Source organism: Hesperophylax consimilis, chromosome 23 (genome assembly GCF_061612785.1).
Source record: "Hesperophylax consimilis isolate HC1 chromosome 23, BYU_Hcon_1.0, whole genome shotgun sequence".
Taxonomy (NCBI): domain Eukaryota; kingdom Metazoa; phylum Arthropoda; class Insecta; order Trichoptera; family Limnephilidae; genus Hesperophylax; species Hesperophylax consimilis.
In genome coordinates this window covers 29966324-29988969 of record NC_142858.1, presented here as the reverse complement: position 1 = coordinate 29988969, position 22646 = coordinate 29966324, and the positions used below count along the sequence as shown (strand labels likewise).

General features: G+C 35.8%; 1 protein-coding gene across 1 annotated transcript; it reads left to right on the top strand.

Moving 5' to 3' along the window:
* The first annotated feature begins 1898 nt into the window (after positions 1-1898).
* On the top strand, positions 1899-21839 carry LOC149412552 (N(G),N(G)-dimethylarginine dimethylaminohydrolase 1). The gene is made up of 5 exons (XM_089645858.1): positions 1899-2297; positions 13597-13699; positions 14978-15075; positions 17258-17479; positions 18098-21839. Exons 1-5 carry the CDS (start codon positions 2046-2048, stop codon positions 18206-18208), a joined length of 786 nt encoding a protein of 261 aa, XP_089501984.1. The 5' UTR covers positions 1899-2045; the 3' UTR covers positions 18209-21839.
* The last annotated feature ends 807 nt before the right edge of the window (positions 21840-22646 follow it).

Genomic DNA, 22646 nt, shown 5'->3' with positions numbered 1-22646 from the left:
CCGGGCAACCGACTACAGAAAAACTAAGTATTTTTTTAAATAACAATGTTATTTATTAAATAATTAATCAATTTACAGTATAAAGTATTACAGAGTATAATCGATAATGTTAACTAAAATAATTGATACAATTAGTTTTCACTGCTTGTGATTTTTTAATGTTCCTCTTCTATAGAAGCTGGCGCTTGTGCCTAGAAGAGTGGTGAGCATCGAGATTAAGAATATTTAGTGTTTGTTATTATGAATATTAAAATTTATAATTAATTAAAAAGATAGTTTCATCATTTTGGTATTTTTACATTGAACTTCTCTTTAATTTTATTATTATTGTAGAAAGCAATCACTTTGTGGTTTGACATATTTAATAAAATAAAATACATTTTGTTTTAAAACCACGAGTTTTTAATAATTTTTAGAACCGACCGATTTCGCTTTACTCAAGCATCTTCAGGGTACAAATTATTTCTTTAACCAGATCTAGATGTCCCCCTCTGACCCCCCACCATACGAAAGAAGAAGAAGAATTTCTTTAATTGCTTTTAGTAGGTGTTTATCGTTTTCTATTGTTCTGATATTTTCGGTTAATCTGTTGAAGTATTTTTTTCTTATTTATATGTAATGATTTATGTGATATCTAATGAACGATTACAAAATGCCCGTAAAATCGATACATAGCTAACTGTATTAATTATTTTTTAAATTTATTTCTCTTAAATTATTATTACAATACATTAATAATAATAATAATAATAAATTAATAATAAGTTAAGAAAAAAATAATAATAAATAATGTTTTATTATCTTCTTTTTTTGTAACAAACAGATAAAATTATATACTCATTGGGATCTCCCGTGCTGAGGATTGTATTATATTCAAGACCTAAGTTAAAACTGTAATGGCGCTATTCCAATCTTACACACGAGAACATATTTCTTAGTTTAGATGGGTAGTATTGTTTAAAAAAACACAAATTGCCAATAAACAGCTTTGAAATACTAATTTTAAAATCAATTGTGAATAAAATAAAAGTTAAATAAAAAATATTAGTTTATTGTTTTTTATAAAGATTAAACTTTTAATTAAAACTCAAGTTTTACAATGTTTTTGTTATCGTTGAAAAAAAATAACCTAGATTAATGATAACATCACATAAATCATTTTATTTTCTCAAATTAATATCTTATTGTATATTGTAACCAATGTAATGCAGTATTTGAAAAAAATATATATTTTAGAAAAAAATATATGCTGAAATGAACAATTCTGGAGAGGTTTACGACGTCACCAAGCCCTAATTTTGTCGATTTGACCGATGTTTGCAGTTAAATCTCTTCCGATATATCATTAGGTTTCTATGTGTATGCTTATACATAATAATATTATTATACTACACAAACAGCTCCCCCATAAAAATAATTTTAACTTGTTTTGCGTTGACTGCGTCATAATTCACAACACACCCTGATAATATGTAAATTTTAAATACAATACATTAATTGAAATGAAAAATAGATTTTTTTAGTTTGACTAAGCCCGTTGTCCCACCGACTGGCACTGGCTCGGTAACGAGAGAAAAATCCCACAATGGTCTCTCGTTTTTGTAGATTCGGTACCGATTATTATACTATGTAGGTACTTGTATATTGCTTGCTAACCCCGTATGCAGGGGCATTGGAGGGTCTGGATTAGTGTGCGGTGAAGATAGTTAATTTATGCTGTGAAAGAGAAAACCATACGTATTCGATACCGATACGTGGGACGACAGGCTAAATCAAGAATATTTAGGTAGGTACTTGTACTTGCGAATCCCAAAAGAGTGGATTATTTTATAGAGGCTTCAAGGCTTGCAACACTTCAAGACTGCGCATTGCGCAAGCGCACTGTATTTTCTGTTATTGGCAGATTCTAGCGTTGAGGAGATTATTTGTTATGGGTAAATAGGCAATTATTGGAATCTGGGTGCGTTCTGAATTGACGTCTGTCCAATTTGTATCACAAACCGTCGGCATTTCCACTGTGTGTCTGTGTGTTTATAGCCGCCGCGATGGAACAAGTGGTAACTCACGTCGTTGTCTCCCGGCTGGGCCCCGCTCTGAGTAAATACGATTTCGTATGCGTGGTCGAAGCGCGACGCCAACACGAGTCCCTGATCCGGCTTCTGAGGGAACTGGACATCGAGGTCGTGGAAGCCCCTGCCGGCATATGTCCCGACAGCGCCTTCATAGGCCACACAGCCTTCGTCCTCAACGGGACGGCCCTGATGGCCAGGGGACAGAGAGCTGATCGTCAGACTGACGTGAGTTCAACTTCACCAACTCTTCGTGTATTATATTATACTATAATCATTTCAGCAGACTGCACTGACATACATACGAATCAGGAAGCTTTGTTTGGCGATATTTTTATTATGTAGGTCACATCTGGGATGACCCAATTCTCACAGGCTGTTCCATATATAATATTATATTCACTGCCTTGTCCTATTGTCTGTCGACAATCATTTTGGCGGTTGCATTGCAAGGATTGCATTATTATTTTCTAATGTTATTGGAGAAACATAATGTTAGTAGGTACTGCAGTATGTTTCTACCTTTGTACATTAGTTGCAAGTTTTCACTGATTTACACAGTGGAAATATTGTTGAAAGATGTCAATAATAAATAGCTTTGGTAGTATTAGATGATAAGATCAATATTAAACAAGGAAGATTAACCCTTCAGGCTTCTGACATTGACCGTTATATTTCATGCTGTCAGAAAATGTGTGTATTTCCGCTTCTCAATAAAATCCAAATAAATGGGATATTTCTGAATGTATCCGAAAACTAAAAAATGGTTTTCAAAGGTGATAAAACACGCTTTAAAATTTTATTATTGTAGTTTTTGGAATATTAAAATTTAGAATTCAAACATAAATAAGTTATAAACATGGGTCACCTTATGTTTTATTTGCCTAATCACTAAATTAAAATAACCGGTAATGTAAAAAAAACACATTTTATTAGACGAATGTACTAGGTATAAACATTACTACCACCTCACTTTTTTATCGTTTCTAATTTTAAAAAAAAATCTCAATTTCGGTCGGAACTTTTGGCGTCATAGAGTAGATATTAATTATTCTGTGGGTAACTTCAATATTCGAATATAAAGCTTGGTGCTTTCTCTTTCTAACACCGTTTAGTTCATATTTCTAACTATGACGGTAAGGGAGACAACTATTTCTATGAGACGATGAGCTGTTCTGAAAAGCGAACAAATTGGCTCTACGGGTAATACATAGCTGTTTGTTCCCAAAACCAAACAAATTAGCTTGAGGAGTTAATACATCTATATTATTTCATTAAATATATTGTTATTATTACTTGTAGGAGTAATACAAGTTTGCCTACATGCAGTACGAAATATAAGGAAATTTTAAATACGTTAGTATTACTACCGACCTCGCCAGATATTTGGATTGAGAGATATGGTGCTCAGAAGATTCTCATTTCTGAGCACAAACTGCCCCCTGTTTTATATTATGTTTTAATATTCTTGTTTTGTCCTGTCCTGCAACAGCAACAATAACAATTGTTATTCTAAGTTTTGTCATCACTTTGTATAAACAGTATATTTAGTGTTATAATATTAGATCTGTATTGGGTAAGGCACACTGTAGGAACAATTTTAATAACATGACCACTAATACTAAATTACCGTTTTTTAAGTTTGTTATAGTAAAGTGCACTTGAAGTGAGATGACAGTAAACTGCGCTATATAAATGCCATGTTATTATTATTGTGTCTTTGCTTTGCGAATCTCGTTACATTGTTTTTAGTTCTCCGTTATTTTTAAATGAATTGTAAAGTCACAAAGTACTTGTAACACCATTTTATTCAATTCAATTCAATTTGTTTATTCCTTTAAAAACATTACAAAATTACATTTTATTTCGTTTTTAAGTACATTTGTAAAAGGGTATTACATATTAGCGGTGTATAAACTATACCAGCATCAATAGAGCTTGCCTTTTAAAGGCAGCTTCACCTTCAGCTAAATTTGTCGATATCCGAATTAATTCTGTTCAACAGCAAGACTGCTCTCTCCACCGGCATGACCTGGAGGCAAGTTAGTCCTGCAGGCCGGGAGATGGCACAGTCTATGCTGTCGGTGACGGAGATAACCATCAGGAACATAGAGACTAATACTCTCCATGATAGTCGGATTTACTAACCATCCACGAATCAGTTTGAAGAAGTGTGATACAATATGCACATCTCTTCTGACCCGTAGATGGTTCATACCGAGCATGCCCAAGAGAAAGTCAGTAGGATAGAGCCACGGGTAGTAGCCATACTCCCTCAGGTAGAGGAATCTCAGAAATTTAGAGAAATCTCAGAATTATGAATACCTAAAAACTTTTTAATGTATGGTCCTATACACTGGCATGCACAGAGTTTTTAACCGTTTGGGTGCCAATCGTCGATTTTCGTCGATTCGTGTTTTAACCAAGATTGCCGATCGTCGATTTCCGTCGATTGCGTCAGTCGTGTTCTGATTCGCGCGTACGTCTGTACGTAAAATTCTCATTTTTTCGAAACGCCTGGACTTCGGGATCCTCCTCCGCGTGATTCTAAACCAATATTCTTTAATAAATTCAAAGAATTTATGGGGTTTTAAAAAAATATATAGTTTCATAAAAAATAATGTTTTTTTGGTGGCATTTTACAAGCAACTGTATGAATTTTTTGGCACTCAAACGGTTAATCAGGCAGGCAGCAGGAAAAATAACAAATCAATTGGTATTAATAATATTGATTACAGATGTGGTAAGTTTTCTTTAAGCCGCTGCATTAGCCGTTGTTGGTTGGAATTACATACCTAAGCCACATCAAATATCCAAATAACTGCTTCATTTATGCATATTATAAGCCAATTTTAAATGGCTTATATAAAAAACTTACACATTTTTTCAACCGCAATATTGCATGAAAGAAAACCTACATAATATGATAGTTATTTCGTTAGTAAAGTTGCACTAATTAGTATAAGTACCAACAGATGCACTGATTGCTACGTTTGTGATTTGTACCAAAAAGCACAACCTTTTTTCACACTAAAACAGACGAGTCATCCCTTGAATGAGCATTGCACATACATGTTACATGGTGTCGAATGAAGGCAAGATGATATATAATTTAATTGGCATATTTAATTCCTAACTTTGATACCTTATAGAGGTCGGTGCGGCACTCGTGGCACGGCGATTCTTAGTTTATTTTGCACATATTTTATGTGCAGATTGGTTTCTTGCATTAATTTTATAAATTTATATTAATTGAGCTGCTCGGATGTAGACCATGTTAACTGACAAAAACAAGTTTTGAGAAATAGCATTTTGCATAAAAATAACACAATTTGTAAATAAATTAAACTTTTACTATATGACAATACAAAGCTATGTTTATTGCAGTAATATGATTTGAAACAAAATAATTAAACTTGAAAAATGGGAAAAATGTTTTTTACCATCCTTTACATGAACACACAAACCAATTTATGGTATCTAACATATTAGATTTGGAACATACAGAAAAGTGCAAAAAACGATAAAAATTACCATAGTGGTGTCGCGAAGCTGCGACTCCACTATATATTTTAGAGGTGGTGTGATATGCCACACGCCCAAAGGACCAGTCCCAAACTACTCCGAATGATAGGTATGGGACGATATATGCATCCGACAAACCCGATGGACAGTGCAATAATCAAAGGTATAAATCTGGGCTTCTGGAGCACAAGATAAGCCCAGATTGGAATGCAGGAAAGATGGACTCACCCGTTGATGACTATCACACGTCTCCAGGAGTATTAGTTGATTTCACTTCACAAATTATATGTATATTCGCCCTGTCTGATATTAATTATCACTCCGAACTCTGATAAGCAACTGACACCACTTGTCAGATTTTACATGTGTCGCAACAATATTTTTAATATGGTGACATTTTGGGATGGGTAAAAAGGTAGGTAGGACATTTGCAGGATTTGGTATTGACATTACACTTGTCCTTTAAGCCTGTGGATGCATACCTAACAATCCCATATATATTGCGCGAACATTCTCCCGGCGTTGAAAGTACCTTCCGAAATTTTAAGTACTTTCAAATAAAGTAAAAAGTTAAATGTAAAACGAAAGATGAAATATAAATATTCTTATCAATACGCTATTAATATTGCAAAGTTAAAACGAAAATTTATAAAATAATGAAATAAAGAAATAATAATTATTGTGTAGGCAAAGGACACAATTTTACGACTGGTCGTTTAAAGTTCCCGGAAGGGGTCCTTACGCGTGCGACACGAACCACTCCGTCTTTACCAGGGAACACCTCCTCAACAACACCCACCGGCCAATAAAGTGGAGGCGCATCCTCTTGATGCACCAATACTATGGTACCTACTAGAATGTTATTCGCGGGACTATTCCATTTTTTTCTCATCTGCAGAGAGTGAAGATACTCTATATGCCACTTCTTCCAATAAGATTGAACGAGGTGGTCCAAAAGCTCTTTCCTTTTCAGTAGACTAATGCGTTCATTAGTCAAATCATAAGCAGGTAGATGCTGAATCGGGGTAGACATCAGAAAATGAGCCGGAGTAAGAGCTTCTGGATAATGAGAACTGCTTAATAAACATAATGGCCGTGAATTAAGTACAGCCTCTATTTGTGTCAGAACTGTGAGAAGCTCTTCATAACATAAAAGTTGAGTACCCACAACCCTATACAGATGCGATTTAATGCATTTAATATTTGACTCCCATAATCCTCCAAAGTGAGGAGCGCGGGGTGGAATCGTCTTCCATTCAATTCTCCGAATGTTAAATTCATTGCGAAGAACTTCTTTAGTTGAATTTGCCTCTAAAAAATTATATAAGTCATCCAGACAATTCTTTGCGCCTATGAAATTTGTCGCATTGTCACTGTACATACACGAAACCGGTCCGCGTCTGGATAGAAAACGCTTAAATGCGTTTAAAAAATTGTCCGTGCTTAGATCTAATACCACTTCCATATGTATAGCCTTCGTTGTTAAACAAATAAATAGACATATATATGCCTTTTGACTTTTTACCCCACGACGGCTAGAAAGGGTTATATTTATTGGTCCGGCAAAATCTACACCCGTATGTGTAAATGCCTTTGCTTCCTGAACTCTAGCTGTAGGTAAATCTGCCATTAGCGGTATAATATTAGAAGGTGCAGTTTTAAAACAGAAATTACAAGCATGTACTCTTTTGCGTATTAGATTTCTCCCCGATAAGATCCAATAACGCTGTCTAATTATTGACATAAGGAGATGTGCACCAGTATGACAATTCACACGATGATGAAAGTCTACAATTATATCGACAATATGATCCTGTCTTGGCAGAAGTACTGGATGTTTGTTTTCAAAAGGTATATTCGCGTTTGTTAATCTACCACCTATACGTAACAAGCCATTATGATCTAGGAACGGGTTTAGTTTTCGGATTGAAGGTGAGCATAATTTATCCCTCTGTATTAATTGTATATCGGCACTAAAATACCTATTCTGTAAAGCTTTTAATACATTCATTTCAGCAATGTTTAATTCCGTGGAATTTATAACTGTTGAGCGTGATAACTTTCGCATAAATCGTAAAATATATACCACAATTCTCAGCAGTTTTGGCCATGAGGAAATTTTTAAAGCGAGATTATATATGGGAGAATTTTCCTCTATTGACGTTATCGTAAATGTATGCGATTTTTTCAATTCCAAAGTATTCTCCTCCTCTCGTGAGGGGGAAAATCTTTCGACAGGCCACTCGGATACTGGGTTCGCAGCCCAGGGCGGACCGTGCCACCAAAGAGAATGATCGACCAGCTGAGCAGGCAGTAGTCCTCGTGATAAACAATCACTAGGATTGGTAACGCCATCTATGTGATAAAAATGTTTCGCGGGTAAATTTTCCTGGATTTCACTAACTCGATTAGCTACAAAAGTTTGCCACCGGTGCGGGGACGAGTGAATCCAAGAAAGTGCTATTTTTGAATCTGAAAAAGCAAATATATCGTTTATCGAAACGCGATTTCTATAAGTATCTATAATAGATCTAACGAGTCTAGATAAAATAAGGGCAGCGCATAATTCCAATCGAGCGAGCGACACTGTTTTCAGAGGGGCCACCTTGGATTTAGAACATATCAAATTCATTGTAGTGTTGCCACCCTTATCCGTGACATGAAGATATATTACACAACCGTATGCTTTCATACTCGCATCTGCGAAGGCGATAATATTTATCGTGCAGTCCTCCTTTACTCCCAAATATCGAGGTAAATTTAAATTAGAAAGCATCGGTAATTCTTCCTTGAATTTGACATATCTATTAACAATACTTTGGGGTAGTTCCTCGTCCCATCCTACTTTCTCTAACCACAGCTCTTGTAAAAGTAATTTGGCATATAAAATTACCGGAGCAACCAAACCTAATACATCGAATAAACGAGCTATTGTGGAAAGAATTGATCTTTTACATATAGTTTTTTCCTCCGTCGGACATATCATAAATCGAAAACAATCAGATATCGGATCCCATTTCAATCCTAAAATGCTACATTTATCCGAAAAATCCATTGTCGCGCGGTGCGACTCTGGTAATTGGGCCAGTAAATGAGGAGAATTACTCGACCATTTGACTAATTCAAATCCTCCACACTTGAACATCGCCATTAAATCCGTAGCCAAAGTGATGCCTTCACTTATAGTATTTACAGAATATACAAAATCGTCCATATATAAATCATTAATTGCAACTTCCGCCGCTTTCGGATAACAATTTCTTTCATCGCTCGCTAGCTGCCGTATAGTTCGCATTGCTAGAAATGGTGAACAGTTCAAACCAAACGCGAGTGAATTAAATTGATAAACTCCAATTTGTTCATCTTTGTGAAATCTATAAAGAATTTTTTGATATTTTCGATGGCTTTCCGTTACCATTATACGTAGATACATTTGCTTAACATCTGCGGTTAATGCTACAGCGAATAAGCGAAATTTAATTAAAAGTGTAAATAAATTAGATTGCAAATTTGGACCTGTATACAAAATATCATTAAGTGACAACCCTGAACTGGTCTTTGTACTTGCGTCTAATACAACACGAGTTTTAGTTGTTGATTTATCTTTACGAATTACTGCGTGATGAGGAATGAAATATCCCTCATCAATATTAGATGAAGACGGAACTTCAACCCTCATATATCCCTTTTCCAGATATTCAGAAACTACTTCATTATAACTGCAATGCAATTCTGGCGAAGTATTAAATTTCCGTTCTAAATATTCATATCGACGCTGCGCGACACGGCGCGAATCACCTAAATTATTAGGATCTATCTTAAACGGTAAAGATACAATATACCTTCCCGATTCATCCCGTTGGACTGACTCGAGGTACATTTTCTCACATTCTGCATCTTCAGCACTCATCAACGACTTAATAGGCATGTCTTCCATCGTCCAAAACTTGGATAACGCATTATATAAATCTACATTGGTTATGGGGCCGAACGTCCACGAAACCTCCGGCGTACACGTAGGTATTTCACCCATTACAATATACCCGAATACTGTCTGTATAGCCGGTGGTGCATTCGTATTATGTTTAGATAAAACCTTATTCCCCAGCAGAATATATGGAAATAACTGTGCACCTAATAAGATATCAACATCGGATGGAACGTTCCAGGATTCATCCGCTAAGTTTAAACCCACTAAATGCTCACATGACTTTGTGTCAACATGTTGTGTAGGAAGCTTATCAGTTATTTTATCGACAACTAATAGACTAATTTTATAAGTATCTTCTGAAACGCGGGATTTAATTTTTAACGCAACGTGTCCCAATATTGGTGTCTCTACTGAACCAACACTTTTAACTACTGAATTATTTAAAGGAATTATTTTAAGATTTAATTCATTACAAGTGTTTAAACTGATTAAATTTTGTTGCGAGGCGCAATCAATTAAACACCTTACGGTTACTTGATTATTTTTATTGTCATAAGCAAATAACTGCGCGGTTGACAGTAGTACATTCGTAGCTATATTACCCGCAGAAAAATTATTATAATGTTTATTATTACGCGCTATTAATGTAATGGCTTCGTTTTTCGATTGACTTTCAGTATTCACCGTGCTCTCAAAATGCAGAGCGGTGTGATGTCGTTTTTTACAAATTCTACAATCCGATTTAGATGGACATTTCACAGTTTTATGTTTATCGCTTAAGCAGTTTACACATAAATTATTTAATTTCACAAACTGAAAGCGAGCATTTGGTCTTAATTCGTTAAATTGTTCACATTTAAACAATTCAACATGATCAGAATGATTACATTTCCGACACCTGTTACGATTATTATTACTTGACTTCGGTTCGACCACAGCGAATGAATGCGTAACTTTGTTTTTATTATTAACAACTTTATTATCATATTGCCCAGTTCGTTCTAGGATTTTAACATGCGACCGAATGTATTCTATTAAATCGGCATATGTAGGTATAGCTTTCTCCCGTATAGACATTTCGAAATTTTGCACCAACTGTATATCTAATTTTTTCAGTGCAACATGTAATATTATAAAATCGGTTAGGTCATCAATACCTAATTCCTTGAGTGCAGCTATGGAAGACGCAAACCGTTCGATAAAATTATTTAACTCATTTGGGTTACTAGGTGCCAATAATTTTAAATTCAAAATATTGTTCAGATAAAAGGTACCTAGCACGCGTTTGTCCTGATATTTCTTTTCGAGAGCTTCCCAAATTAAAAAATAATTTTGTTCGTTCGGAAGTATTCCCGCAAAAACTGATAACGCCTTTCCTTGGAGTTTCCCTATCAGATATTGCATCTTTTGCGACGTATTCAAATTTTGATTTGAGTGAATGTTTAATTTAAAAGCTTCATAAAATATCGACCAATTCTCTTGATTACCATCGAACGATGGCATCTCGATCGGTGGGAGCTTAATTAATGGTGAATTATTTAACTTCTGTCGATCACGTGATGAATCTTGCTTTGCCATAATGCTTTCGCGTGTAGAAACTACAAAACAGTACTTATTTTCGAATTTACTCCATAAATCGAAATTCATATTGTAATTTGAATCCTTTTTCAACTGAAGTGTATGAAATTCATCACAAAATGTGTTAAATTGTGCATAATATGTAGCTGTATTAACCGTTTGTTTAACAAAATCCTCCGAACTTCTCGTCTCCCTGTCCGCAATACTTTTCGCTTTCTCGTATAATTCATTAACACGATTATGCATCAAATTAATCTTCGATTCTAGTAACTTGATTTTAATATCCTGAGTACTATCGCTAGTCGCCATGATTAATTGTATGTAGAAATTTAAACACAACAATAATTACAAATGCAACCTAGTACATACAAATTAACAAAGTATAAAGAGGAAATAATATTTATTTATAACTTTAAATATGTTAATTTTAAATACCCCGTTGGTAATCCGGCTCGAAAGAACCAAAAATGATGTCGCGAAGCTGCGACTCCACTATATATTTTAGAGGTGGTGTGATATGCCACACGCCCAAAGGACCAGTCCCAAACTACTCCGAATGATAGGTATGGGACGATATATGCATCCGACAAACCCGATGGACAGTGCAATAATCAAAGGTATAAATCTGGGCTTCTGGAGCACAAGATAAGCCCAGATTGGAATGCAGGAAAGATGGACTCACCCGTTGATGACTATCACACGTCTCCAGGAGTATTAGTTGATTTCACTTCACAAATTATATGTATATTCGCCCTGTCTGATATTAATTATCACTCCGAACTCTGATAAGCAACTGACACCACTTGTCAGATTTTACATGTGTCGCAACAATATTTTTAATATGGTGACATTTTGGGATGGGTAAAAAGGTAGGTAGGACATTTGCAGGATTTGGTATTGACATTACACTTGTCCTTTAAGCCTGTGGATGCATACCTAACAATCCCATATATATTGCGCGAACACATAGCAAAATACACGGTAAGTATTTAACCATTAGAAGATGGGTAATATTTTGTAAATATCTCAAAGCTAAATATAATATTGTAAATTATATTTTAAACAATTAAAATGCATCTACAATGTCAAAGTTTTACTTAGAAATTTTCATGGACAGTATTGAAATGCGTTCAAAACTTCTCAAACCTAGTTGTACGATTACGGTAATAGAATCAGCTGGTTGACCAAGAGTTAAATTTTGTAATTTTACTATGAAACACATTGTGCCTTTAACTCCCTCAGGGGTAGTTCATGTCTCAATAAAAAGGCCGGAAGCTCTCATTAGTGCCATGAATACGCATAGCAAAATATAGACTATGTTTTTAATAAATAAATAAACATCTAGCAGTTTCTCCAGAGGGGTAGAAAGATGACAGACTGCCACACAACTCTGTCTCAGCACACACTCCTTTATATGACATGACGGCCTCCATTGGTCGAGGGGTAAGGCTCTCGACTAGCAAGCTGGGGGTAGCAGGTTCAAGTCCCAGCAGATAAAAAGATCTCCCTCAACCAGTCTTTCCAAATCGGCCCGCCACACATTAGCCAGGACTTAGACAATCCTCACCCCTGCTATGTCACCAAACGTAGCGAACCACGGTGACTAGTGGCAGAGGTGTCGGTCAACCAATGAATGGTTCCCCGTGCGGCGTTACCCATATCCCTGTCTTCCTCCTTCTTTTTCTTCCTATTTCTACCATTCACCTCTACTTTATATATTCTGCTCTCTGAGTCCGTGAGCTGGCTGCAGTAGTAGTTTTTCCCATTTGCCTGACGTTGAAACATTGAAGCACCCTATGTATGTGTTAATCATTACACAATTTCAGCAGTTAAATGAACTATTAAGTGGAATTTTTTCAGTCCACAGTACCTAGCTGTCAATTACACACTAATTAGGGTTAAATAGGTCACGATAATTTAAATTTTTATGGATTATATTTCATGGTAGTCCCCACATTTATGAGAGAGCTTATAGTGGCCCCCACTTTAGGGAATTATATTGATATAGTTTATGTATGGTATTAAATTTACACTCCCTATAATAACTATTTACATTTATCAGCACTAGAGTCCCAACTGGAGTCAGTGGGATTATGGCATCCCCAATTAGGGTACGTTGTGGGGCTGAAGGTAGTAGAGAGGCGAAGGAGTTGGGGAGTGGGGAAGTAACACTAAACTCGGCTAAAGCCGTTTCAAGCAACATATAGATTCTGAATAGCGGTCTTTTACCACTGGACGATACTTATAGTATGTACCACTCTTATGTTTGATGACTAGATTTGAATAGCCAGGAACTTTTCAACCTTCCTCCTCCCCATCTCCTTCCCTTCAGCCTCACAACATACCCTAACTGGGAACAGTTGGGACTCCAGTGAGGTATTCAAATATCAGTGAAATTGAACAGTGGTAACTTAAATTAACAGAGTTGTTAAATTATTACATATTGTATTTCACTGACTGATTATGTTATTTTATTATTTCTCCTTGTTACAGGTTGAAAAGACGATCGAAATACTCCAAAAAGAACTGAGGATTAACGCCATCGTCCTTTTGGCGATGAATGCAAAACTGGATGGGGGAGATATTCTATTTACAGGTTATTTACTCATCATTTAGATTACTATTTATCTATAATCTGTATTTGCGCGTGCGATGATCCTTTGTGTTGCGGTTGCTGCTTTTTTTTTCAGCTTTCTTTGGATATCAGAAACAGTTAAAAGATGCAAGTGTAATCTATACTGATTTGAATGAAACCTAATGTCACCTATTTATGTACATAGGAACATTCGCCACCGAGACCTTAGACAAGCCAATGATGTTGATTATTATTATTATTTAAGAAATAATTTTGATATCTTGAGTTGGCCGTCACTCCACGGGTCGGTAAAAAATCGACATAATAAAATTCTGCAACACCCTGCGCAGAAAAGTTCCACACTGAACTGCGCTGCAAACCGTTACCTTTCTATAACGATCTTAATTTTCTGCGCAGGCTCTTGCAGCATTCGGTTTATGTCGATTGCTTGCTGACCCATGGGACGACGGGGTAAGACAAAACTAAGATAAATTTACTTTACGTTTTGTATAATTTGTAAAACTCCTGTTTGAAGGAATTATCAAACTAATTTGTAGAATTTGGTTGATAATGCCTTTAGAAGGTGAAACAGCTGTCACGCGCAATAATAATTACACAGCAGAACTTGTATATAAATAAACATTTTTTTTGTAAATTGAATAATATTAAAAAAACTAAAATCAAAACTGACTACTTCAGGCACACCCACAATGCATTTGTATCTGTTTAAGATCCTTCTTCCATAGGGATACGCAAGAATCTGATATTCATGTTGTGTAATTGCATCGCAAACAATTTGTATATATACATCGCTACTGAAGTCACGAGACCCGCGCCGCCACCAATCATCATTGAATTCTCGAATCAACCTCACTCACAACAAAACAGTTCTGTAGCTATCATTATCTGATCTAAAGCACATCATTGTTACAAAATGTCTGACACAAATGACGCCATGTTTAAAGTCTCTACGATGTGAATGGCGACAACCTCGTCCCACTGGTCGCGGTTGAAAACCTCCGCGTAGAAGTTTGGCGGTATCCCTGTGGAAGAAGGGCCACTTTGCGAACACATCAAAACTTTGAATAAATTATTTCCAAAAAATACTTTATCACAATCCGCTTTGCTGTCTGTTTTCTTTATTGAAAATGCTCTCTCAATAACGTAACTCTACATGTTGCTTTGTTTGCGTTTGCTTGTGAAATACATAGGTGTGCGGATTTATTAAGATAAATGTAGCTAATTTACCACATAGTAGCGTTATTCATGTGAATTTTAATCCCAAAAAAACGTTTTTAGGTCGGGAATTTTTCGTAGGCTTGTCCAATTGGAGCAACGAACTGGGAGCGCGGGCGCTTGCTGAGACCTTCCCGGAGTTCCCCTGCACTCCTATTAAGGTAATTATATCCTCATACATCAGTTAGAACTCCGACAGAAGAAATATTTAAAAACTATCAAGTCTAAAATGAGCCAAAACTTTTTAAACTAAAAAAAATACATATCTGAATACTCCACCTACATAGAAACTAATTAAAATATGTTATCATGTTACTCGTTCATTAACTTTTCTCAATATAATTACAGTGTACGGGAAATCCCATATAAGTTCGTACTGTTATTTATAACTCTTTAGTACTTATGTATGCACTAAACTGATACATAAAAAGGCTGGCCTAAGGTTTTGTGGTATTACTTATACTTAGTAGTTTCAGGTAGGCGACACATTATGCTATACACATCACGGCTTGGCCTATTTCAGCGTATCACTCGCCATAGTCTACTAATGGTAATGTATGGCGAGCGGTATGCTGAAATAGGCCAAGTCACGCAAATATAGCGAGCTTATTACGTGGACTGTCACAGGCTTTATTATTAATGGTATGTCATCGCGGATGCTTTGTGAAGAGTCTTTTTAACCCCCTTGTAAATGGCAAACAAATCCGAATTGTGATTGGCCATACTAGTTATGATTCCTTAAGGCTGGGCGACTTACTGTTTGAATCATGCACACGTGAAGAAAACCTTACATGAGCAGATCCCGCACGTTAGATCGACATCGACTCCGTTCCCAAAAAGAAATTTATTTTCTGTCAAGACATACTCACGGTGGTGAATTCCAGAATATGGTCGAAACAGTCTACTTGGTTCTTGATGCCTTGTACGTGCGGGTCTCTATACTAGACTGAACTGAAAAAGGGTAATGTTTAAGTACTAGACTAGATTGGCTGGCGGCAGGTGCAGCGTCTATATAGGCGCGCATCTTAGTGGAGCATTCTAGAAGCTGCGGGAAAGCCGGCGTCGACAATATCTCAATGTTTCCAGGCAGCGCTCTTTGCGAAATTAGATATGAATGCTGCCTGCGCAATAAATAATCATAATAAATGCTGTGAAACAACCTGAACTTAGTATTCAAACAGATTGAGTTTGATTCCCATGCTTAGTGAATGTGTTTGGACTACAAGTCTTAAGCGCGCTCTACACTCGCGGCGCGAACGGCCGCGAAGGCCGCGAAACACGAGTGTGGATCTTGTTCACGCCTTCGCAATCTTCGCATTCGCGCTTCGCGCCTTTCCCCGATTTTTGTCGGTTTTTTGGCCCGCGACAAAGGGTTTGCGGTTAAAGTCGCGAACAAGACTGAAGCTTTGCGAGTGTGGATGGACACAGTTCACGCGCGGATCGCGGCGTATATTCACGGCGTGAATTCACGGCGCGACTTCGCGCGCGAGTGTAGAGCCAGCTTTAAGATTAATATTTTCATAACTATACTAGATGTACCCCGCCACGCGTTGATGTGGCCCGGTCTGTCTGTGCAGATAGAGAAACAATAGCGCATGTTGCTTTTATGTCCAACAGATGGCGCTGTTTTTCAAAACAACATGTCTGTCCAACAGATGGCGCTGTGGTTAAAAAAAAAAACATATTTTTACCTGTCTCAGGTGACATTCATATAATGTAGATATATAAAAACAGACGCATATTCAAATGCAACCTTGTATTAAAATTTCAAAGCAATCTTATTTTAAGCATTAATTACTCACCTGAAATATCCATACAAATTGAAAATATCTCCCGAGTAAACATAAATATACCGCCGACGGGAATTGAACCAGCACCTTCTGATGTCCGGTCACGTGCTCTGGACCACTGAGCTACGTCAGCTTATTCACAACTCTCCAAATAATTCAATATGTAAAAGTAATTCAGGACTAACAAAGCCTTTCCTACAAAAATAAATTTGGTTGTTTAGAGGTCAAAAAATATAATAAGCAGTAATTGTTGATTAAAGTACTTCACATTATTTATTATTTATTTTATGCTATTTTGTGCTATGCATAAAAACCTTGTCTTATAAACATTAGTTTATCATTCAAAAAATACTAATTCAAAGCAATCGGTGAAAAACTTTAGGAGATTTAAGATTTTGAACAAACGAACATTTACATTTATGTAGAAGATTTGCTGCCACCTACGAGACGTCTTGTGTCAACTCATAATTGATCTGTAACGTCAACTTCTAGGTCTTGTTGTTTATTAATGAATTCGTTTTCTATGATTATATAATCCCTTATGTATTTGCAGGTGCCCGAAGGCAAGCTGAACCAGTACGTGTCGCTGGCGGGCCCGGACGTGCTGTGTGTGGGCGAGGGCGCGGGCGCGCGCACTGTGCTGCGTCGCCTGGAGCGCGCCGCCTCGCACGCGTACACTACGCTCACTGTGCCCGAGGAATGGGCCGCCAACTGCCTCTACGTCAACGGCACGCTCATACACCGCGCTATAGAGGAGATCCCACAATCCTTCCAAGTAGGTTTTTCAACTGAATCGGTTTTCTTTACTTAAAACTATAACTTCTAATGATTACTTTACAGCATTCACCTAAAGAGAGTTGAGCAAATTAAAGATTTTGTTAAAATTTTAGACAGTAAATTAACTTTTGTTCATAATATAAATTAAATATCTAATGGCCAAGGCCATGAAATGTTTGAGGTTTATTTCTAGTTTGGTGAAAGATTTTTAATGACTGAATTTCTTTAAATTACTATTCCTTAGTTGTGAGAAGCAATCCTGAGTATAATTCGATCATCTGTGCTATTTTTTAAGATTTTATAATATTCACCAACTAAAAATAGAGAGAGCATAAGTTTCTGAGATTTATTAATTTTAAGTTATATATTTCAATTGAAGATCTTAATTATGCTTTTTTAATAGACTTACTAAACCTAGCGTATTTATCATATCACAGTGGATGATTTAGTGTGTCTGATGCCCTGGAGTTAACAAGTCTTACCATGCGTTACCTACCCGTTCCCTACGACAGATGGCTTTGTATAATGTTCCTATGTCTGCAAATAATTATTTCGTAAATTCGCCTATTCAAAGACATAGTGTTTTGTAATAAAATCGAATTGTAATAATTTGTAGGTATTCTGTGAGAAAGTGGATTTTGCACGACGCTCTGTTTGCTACTCGGAGCTGTCCAAGATATCAGCTGGCCTGACCTCGGCCTGCCTCCTCATCAGGAAGACCAACTAGAGATGAGATCCCGCAGCCCGGCCCGAGCAGTCTTTTGACTTCAACGATTTATTTTTAAAGCTATTTGCATTATTAACCAAATGATTTTATTGGCTGCCTATAGATCTGAATTCTTTTTTTTTGTGGTATAAAAGTTACCCTGAAGACAAGAAATTTATTATTATAAATTCTTTAATTCTCAATGGCGTTCAGCTGACTTTCATTTTCAAAATCTTTTTGACGCTTAATATTGCCACCTTTATAAATAAATTTGCTTGCCAAACTAAAGATTTGATCTGTTTTGAATCTCTATGTAAAGTTATTTAATTTATTTGTTATTGAGTATTCCTATTACGCTTTATTATTTTATTTTTATCCAAAAGTAAATCAATCGTCTTTATTGGAAACTTTTCTGAAAGTATGCCCTTTTTTGTACATATTTTCACCTTAAATTCTTGCCATTTTCTTTCCCAAACCGGTGATATAATTCATGTTTATTTTTTATTTTTTTTTTAACAATAATTAAATCACTTTAATGTCTTTGCAAACCATAATATTTCACTTTTTGATTCCACTAAAAAATCCTCATAACGTGTATGCTAGCGATGGGTGACTCATTTTATTAAGTGCGGGAGCCACAGTACCAGTTCAGTATTTTCGTTCGGCACAAAGAGAAAGAACGACGTCTCAATTGTGAGCTCAGATCGTATTAGCAATGAGAGTTCGGTACGGCTCCCCCGATACGGCTCTCCCATACGATGATCATACGACTCTTGGTACCGGCATGCCGTCTCGTACCACAAGAAAAATAAGATGCTAGGTAGTTAGTAGGTGTATGTACGTATGTCCAATTCCAAATGTCGAACGCCATTCACGTTTCTGAGTATGTATTAACAATCAATATTTGAAGGGTGCTATTTGTCTTGTTCAATAGAGCCGTGGTACGGTTTACCGAGAGTCGTACGAATATGGCTCATCATAAACAGAATTGATTGTGCGCCTCTCTCATGAACGACTCATCGCTAATATACATTATTGTATTGAAGACAGTATTATTACATTTACTCATTCAAGGCTTCGTAGCCAACTATTTAATCTATTTATTAATATCAATATTACGTCCTCTGGGTTGTCTGTATTGCAATTATTGTTTTTCAATATTGTTTTATTTCTCATGTCAAAGGAATTCTTCCAAAAGGGTAATGTATAAAATATATATTTATTATATTATGCTATAGAGAGTGAATATAAAAGTCTGCATTTTCTATTTTATTTTGTTATATATCTTATGTAAAATATGACTGTTTAATATGTATGAAATGAGAACATTCCCTTTATGTTAAAATATGTCCATGTACGTAGACTGATGATTGGCAGCAATGTACAACTTCTTTTACACTTGTTAAATTCTTTCCACTATCAGAGGTTTATTTCTAAAAATGTATTAATTAATATCTTGTCATTCCATTTTATTCTAGATGATAATTTTCTAAATTTAATTATTTATCTTACACTTAATCTAATTGTAACACACTATTTAAGCTAATTCTAATATTCTTTAAGAGTTGTGAAAATAGAAGAAGAAAGTACATATTACGTTTACTTATGACTTTTCCGTTTGCGCACAAACAAGTTATTATTTACTTATGACTTTTCCGTTTGCGCACAAACAAGTTATTCATTAAATACCCCATTTACACTTTATAATTATTTGAGAATTTTTAAATCATAAAATTTTGTGTACAAGAAATTATATTCCACTGTTATAGAATAGTTTGATGTTATAGAATGTATCCAATATACTTGCCCTGTAATATGTGTGTGTAGACAAGTCCTCATTAAATCAGCTGTTACAGTTAGTGTTAGTATTGGTGGGAATGCAGAGTTTGCTAGAAATTCTATCAAAGATAGCACTTTTAGCAGTGTCCAACTAATGTAGATCTTTTATACCATCTCTGAGAATATTCATATGGTAGTGAACACAGACATTCAAATTGATAGACTTGCCCCAGCATAAAATCTGGGAGGCAAAGCACGTGACCAGGCTCCAGGCACGGAGAATGCTTTGTATAAACTACGACATCAGTCGTAGGTTGACTGCCAAAGAGCACACATTGAAATAACCAGACCCTGTGCAGAAAAGTAAAGTTCGCTAAAGTAAGGCAACCGTTTACAGCGCGTGGGACGTTTTGGGACTTTTTGCACAGGGCCTGAATGTTAATTTTTAACCGATTTGTCTCATGCACTATCAAATCGGTTGCACAAAAAAAATTATAAATGATTGAGGTGAGTAAATTATAACGCATTTGTAAAAGAGTTGAAATAAATAAAGTTACAAAATATTCGATTTTGGAAACAAGCGTAATTTTTTTCGCCCGATACGGGATTCTCAAGTATTTTTATTACAAAGTGAGCAATCCTATGCGAGTTGCCTGTAAGCTGTCAGATTCGTTTATTTGATAAATCACAGAAAGGGAGACGGTCATGCCTCCTCCCCCTGATGGGCCGTTCTATCAATATGAATGTCCATGTTAATGAAGGATGGAACTGACAGAAAAAGAAAGGAAGACTGACAGAATGAAGTGAAAATCCGATCTCGTAGATCACGGAGTAGAATTGAATTTTGTTTATATTGGATTAAATAATTATTACCTAATTTATTTTATCAAAAAATATATACAAAAGACATTATAATGAAGTCCTTTATGATAAATTCTGTGAATGGTATTTTGTACTGTTTTACTAAAAGATAAACAGTAGGTAAAGTCACTAATTTTGTAGAAAATTAAAACCAAATGTGTAGTTGACCAAATCAGTGATGTCACTTTCGGTTTTTTGCTTCTGGTAATCAAATTTAATTTAAAAGGATGTACGATTTGCGATATTATTAAAATGTATTGAATATTTATATATGACCACTTGAGAGTTGATATTATCACCACGGTTGGCAGCTTAATTTGTCTAGTATTCCACTTCACCATTGGAAATTAATCTGTATAAAGAAACAGGGATGACATTCTGCAAATGAGTGAGCATGAAAAGATGTATGTGAATGGTGATCATTTCATTTTTCTCATGATTTTAGTTACCGGTGAACAAAAGTAATACATTTTTATTCCAACAAAGTGGAGAGATTTGCACAAAGAGAATGATAACATTGGTAAATACAGTATGCGATTTGAAAGTTAAAAAGAATACAATTTTCGACCAGCAAATGATCCGAAAACCATCTGTTTCTTAAAGAATCCAGCCGTTTGGGAGTTCAGGGCTATTATCAAACAGTTTGCTAATGACCTTGAACACCCAAAAAGCCGTCGCAATAATACAAACTAATATACTTGCAGAACTCATACTAACATTATTTAATTTGATTTAAACATTAAACTTGTAAGAAGATACTTGCCCCCGAGACCCCCGAATTAGAGATTGTCAAATTCTGCCCTTTAGGCACTGATTCATCGTACCTCTAGTAAATGTTAGATATTAGTAAAACTGTACCCTATTATAGTATGTACTCGATATCCTGAAATAATAAGTGTATTTTAAATTGTAGCTTGAACAGGTCCTTCCCATTTTAATATGTTGTAAACGGGCCACTTAGTGATAAATAAAAATGTTATTATATTTATTAGAAAAATTAAAGTCCCCTTTAAAAGTACCTACATTGTTTCAATTGTAACCTTTGAGTCACCTTGTAGAAATGTGTTTTGGCAATGATAATGAACAGTGCGTGTATAGATCTTCCTGCATAAAAATGACGTGTCATTCCACCAAACTATGTAATGTCAGTCTAGAAGCAGATGTAATGTGGGCCCAACCAATTCAATGTTACGGGACCTATGTGTTCGTATATCGAAGATCCAATTTTATCCATCCTAGCCGAAAGAAAGATGCTAGACTTGCCCTAACAACTACAAAGCAGGTGACCATATTTTTAAAATATGACATCAGTTGTAAGTTGACCGCCGAAGAGCGCAAAGTTCGCTAAAGTAAGGCAGTGGTTTGCATTGGAGTCCATTGCGGGACTTTTCTGCGCAAGATCGGAATGTTCTTGAATTTTAATCCAACCGCCTGGCGTGTAGCGATGCTAAAAATGAGTGAGGTGGGTAAACCAAATATTCTTGATTTATATTATTTATTCTTAATATAATGGCTGGTGGCTCCTTCTATACTCTTCCGATCACTTTAGACATTTTTCCTTCAAATTCAACAGGCAAATCTGGATCTGTCTGTGGGCGCCTCTGTGAATGTGTTTTGCTTAGTTTTTTTTTTTTCATCAATGGTTACGTCCAGACTAAGCCACTCTCAACTAAGCAGTCAAAAGGGCAAAATAAAGTGTATGAAATCAATTGCGACTATAACAAAGTATTCAGGTTTTCCCATCAATGTTCAAGTTTAGTATTTATTAACTTACTTGCTAATCTCCTGATTAGCTCTCGAGGCTCCCGAGGCTCTGCGA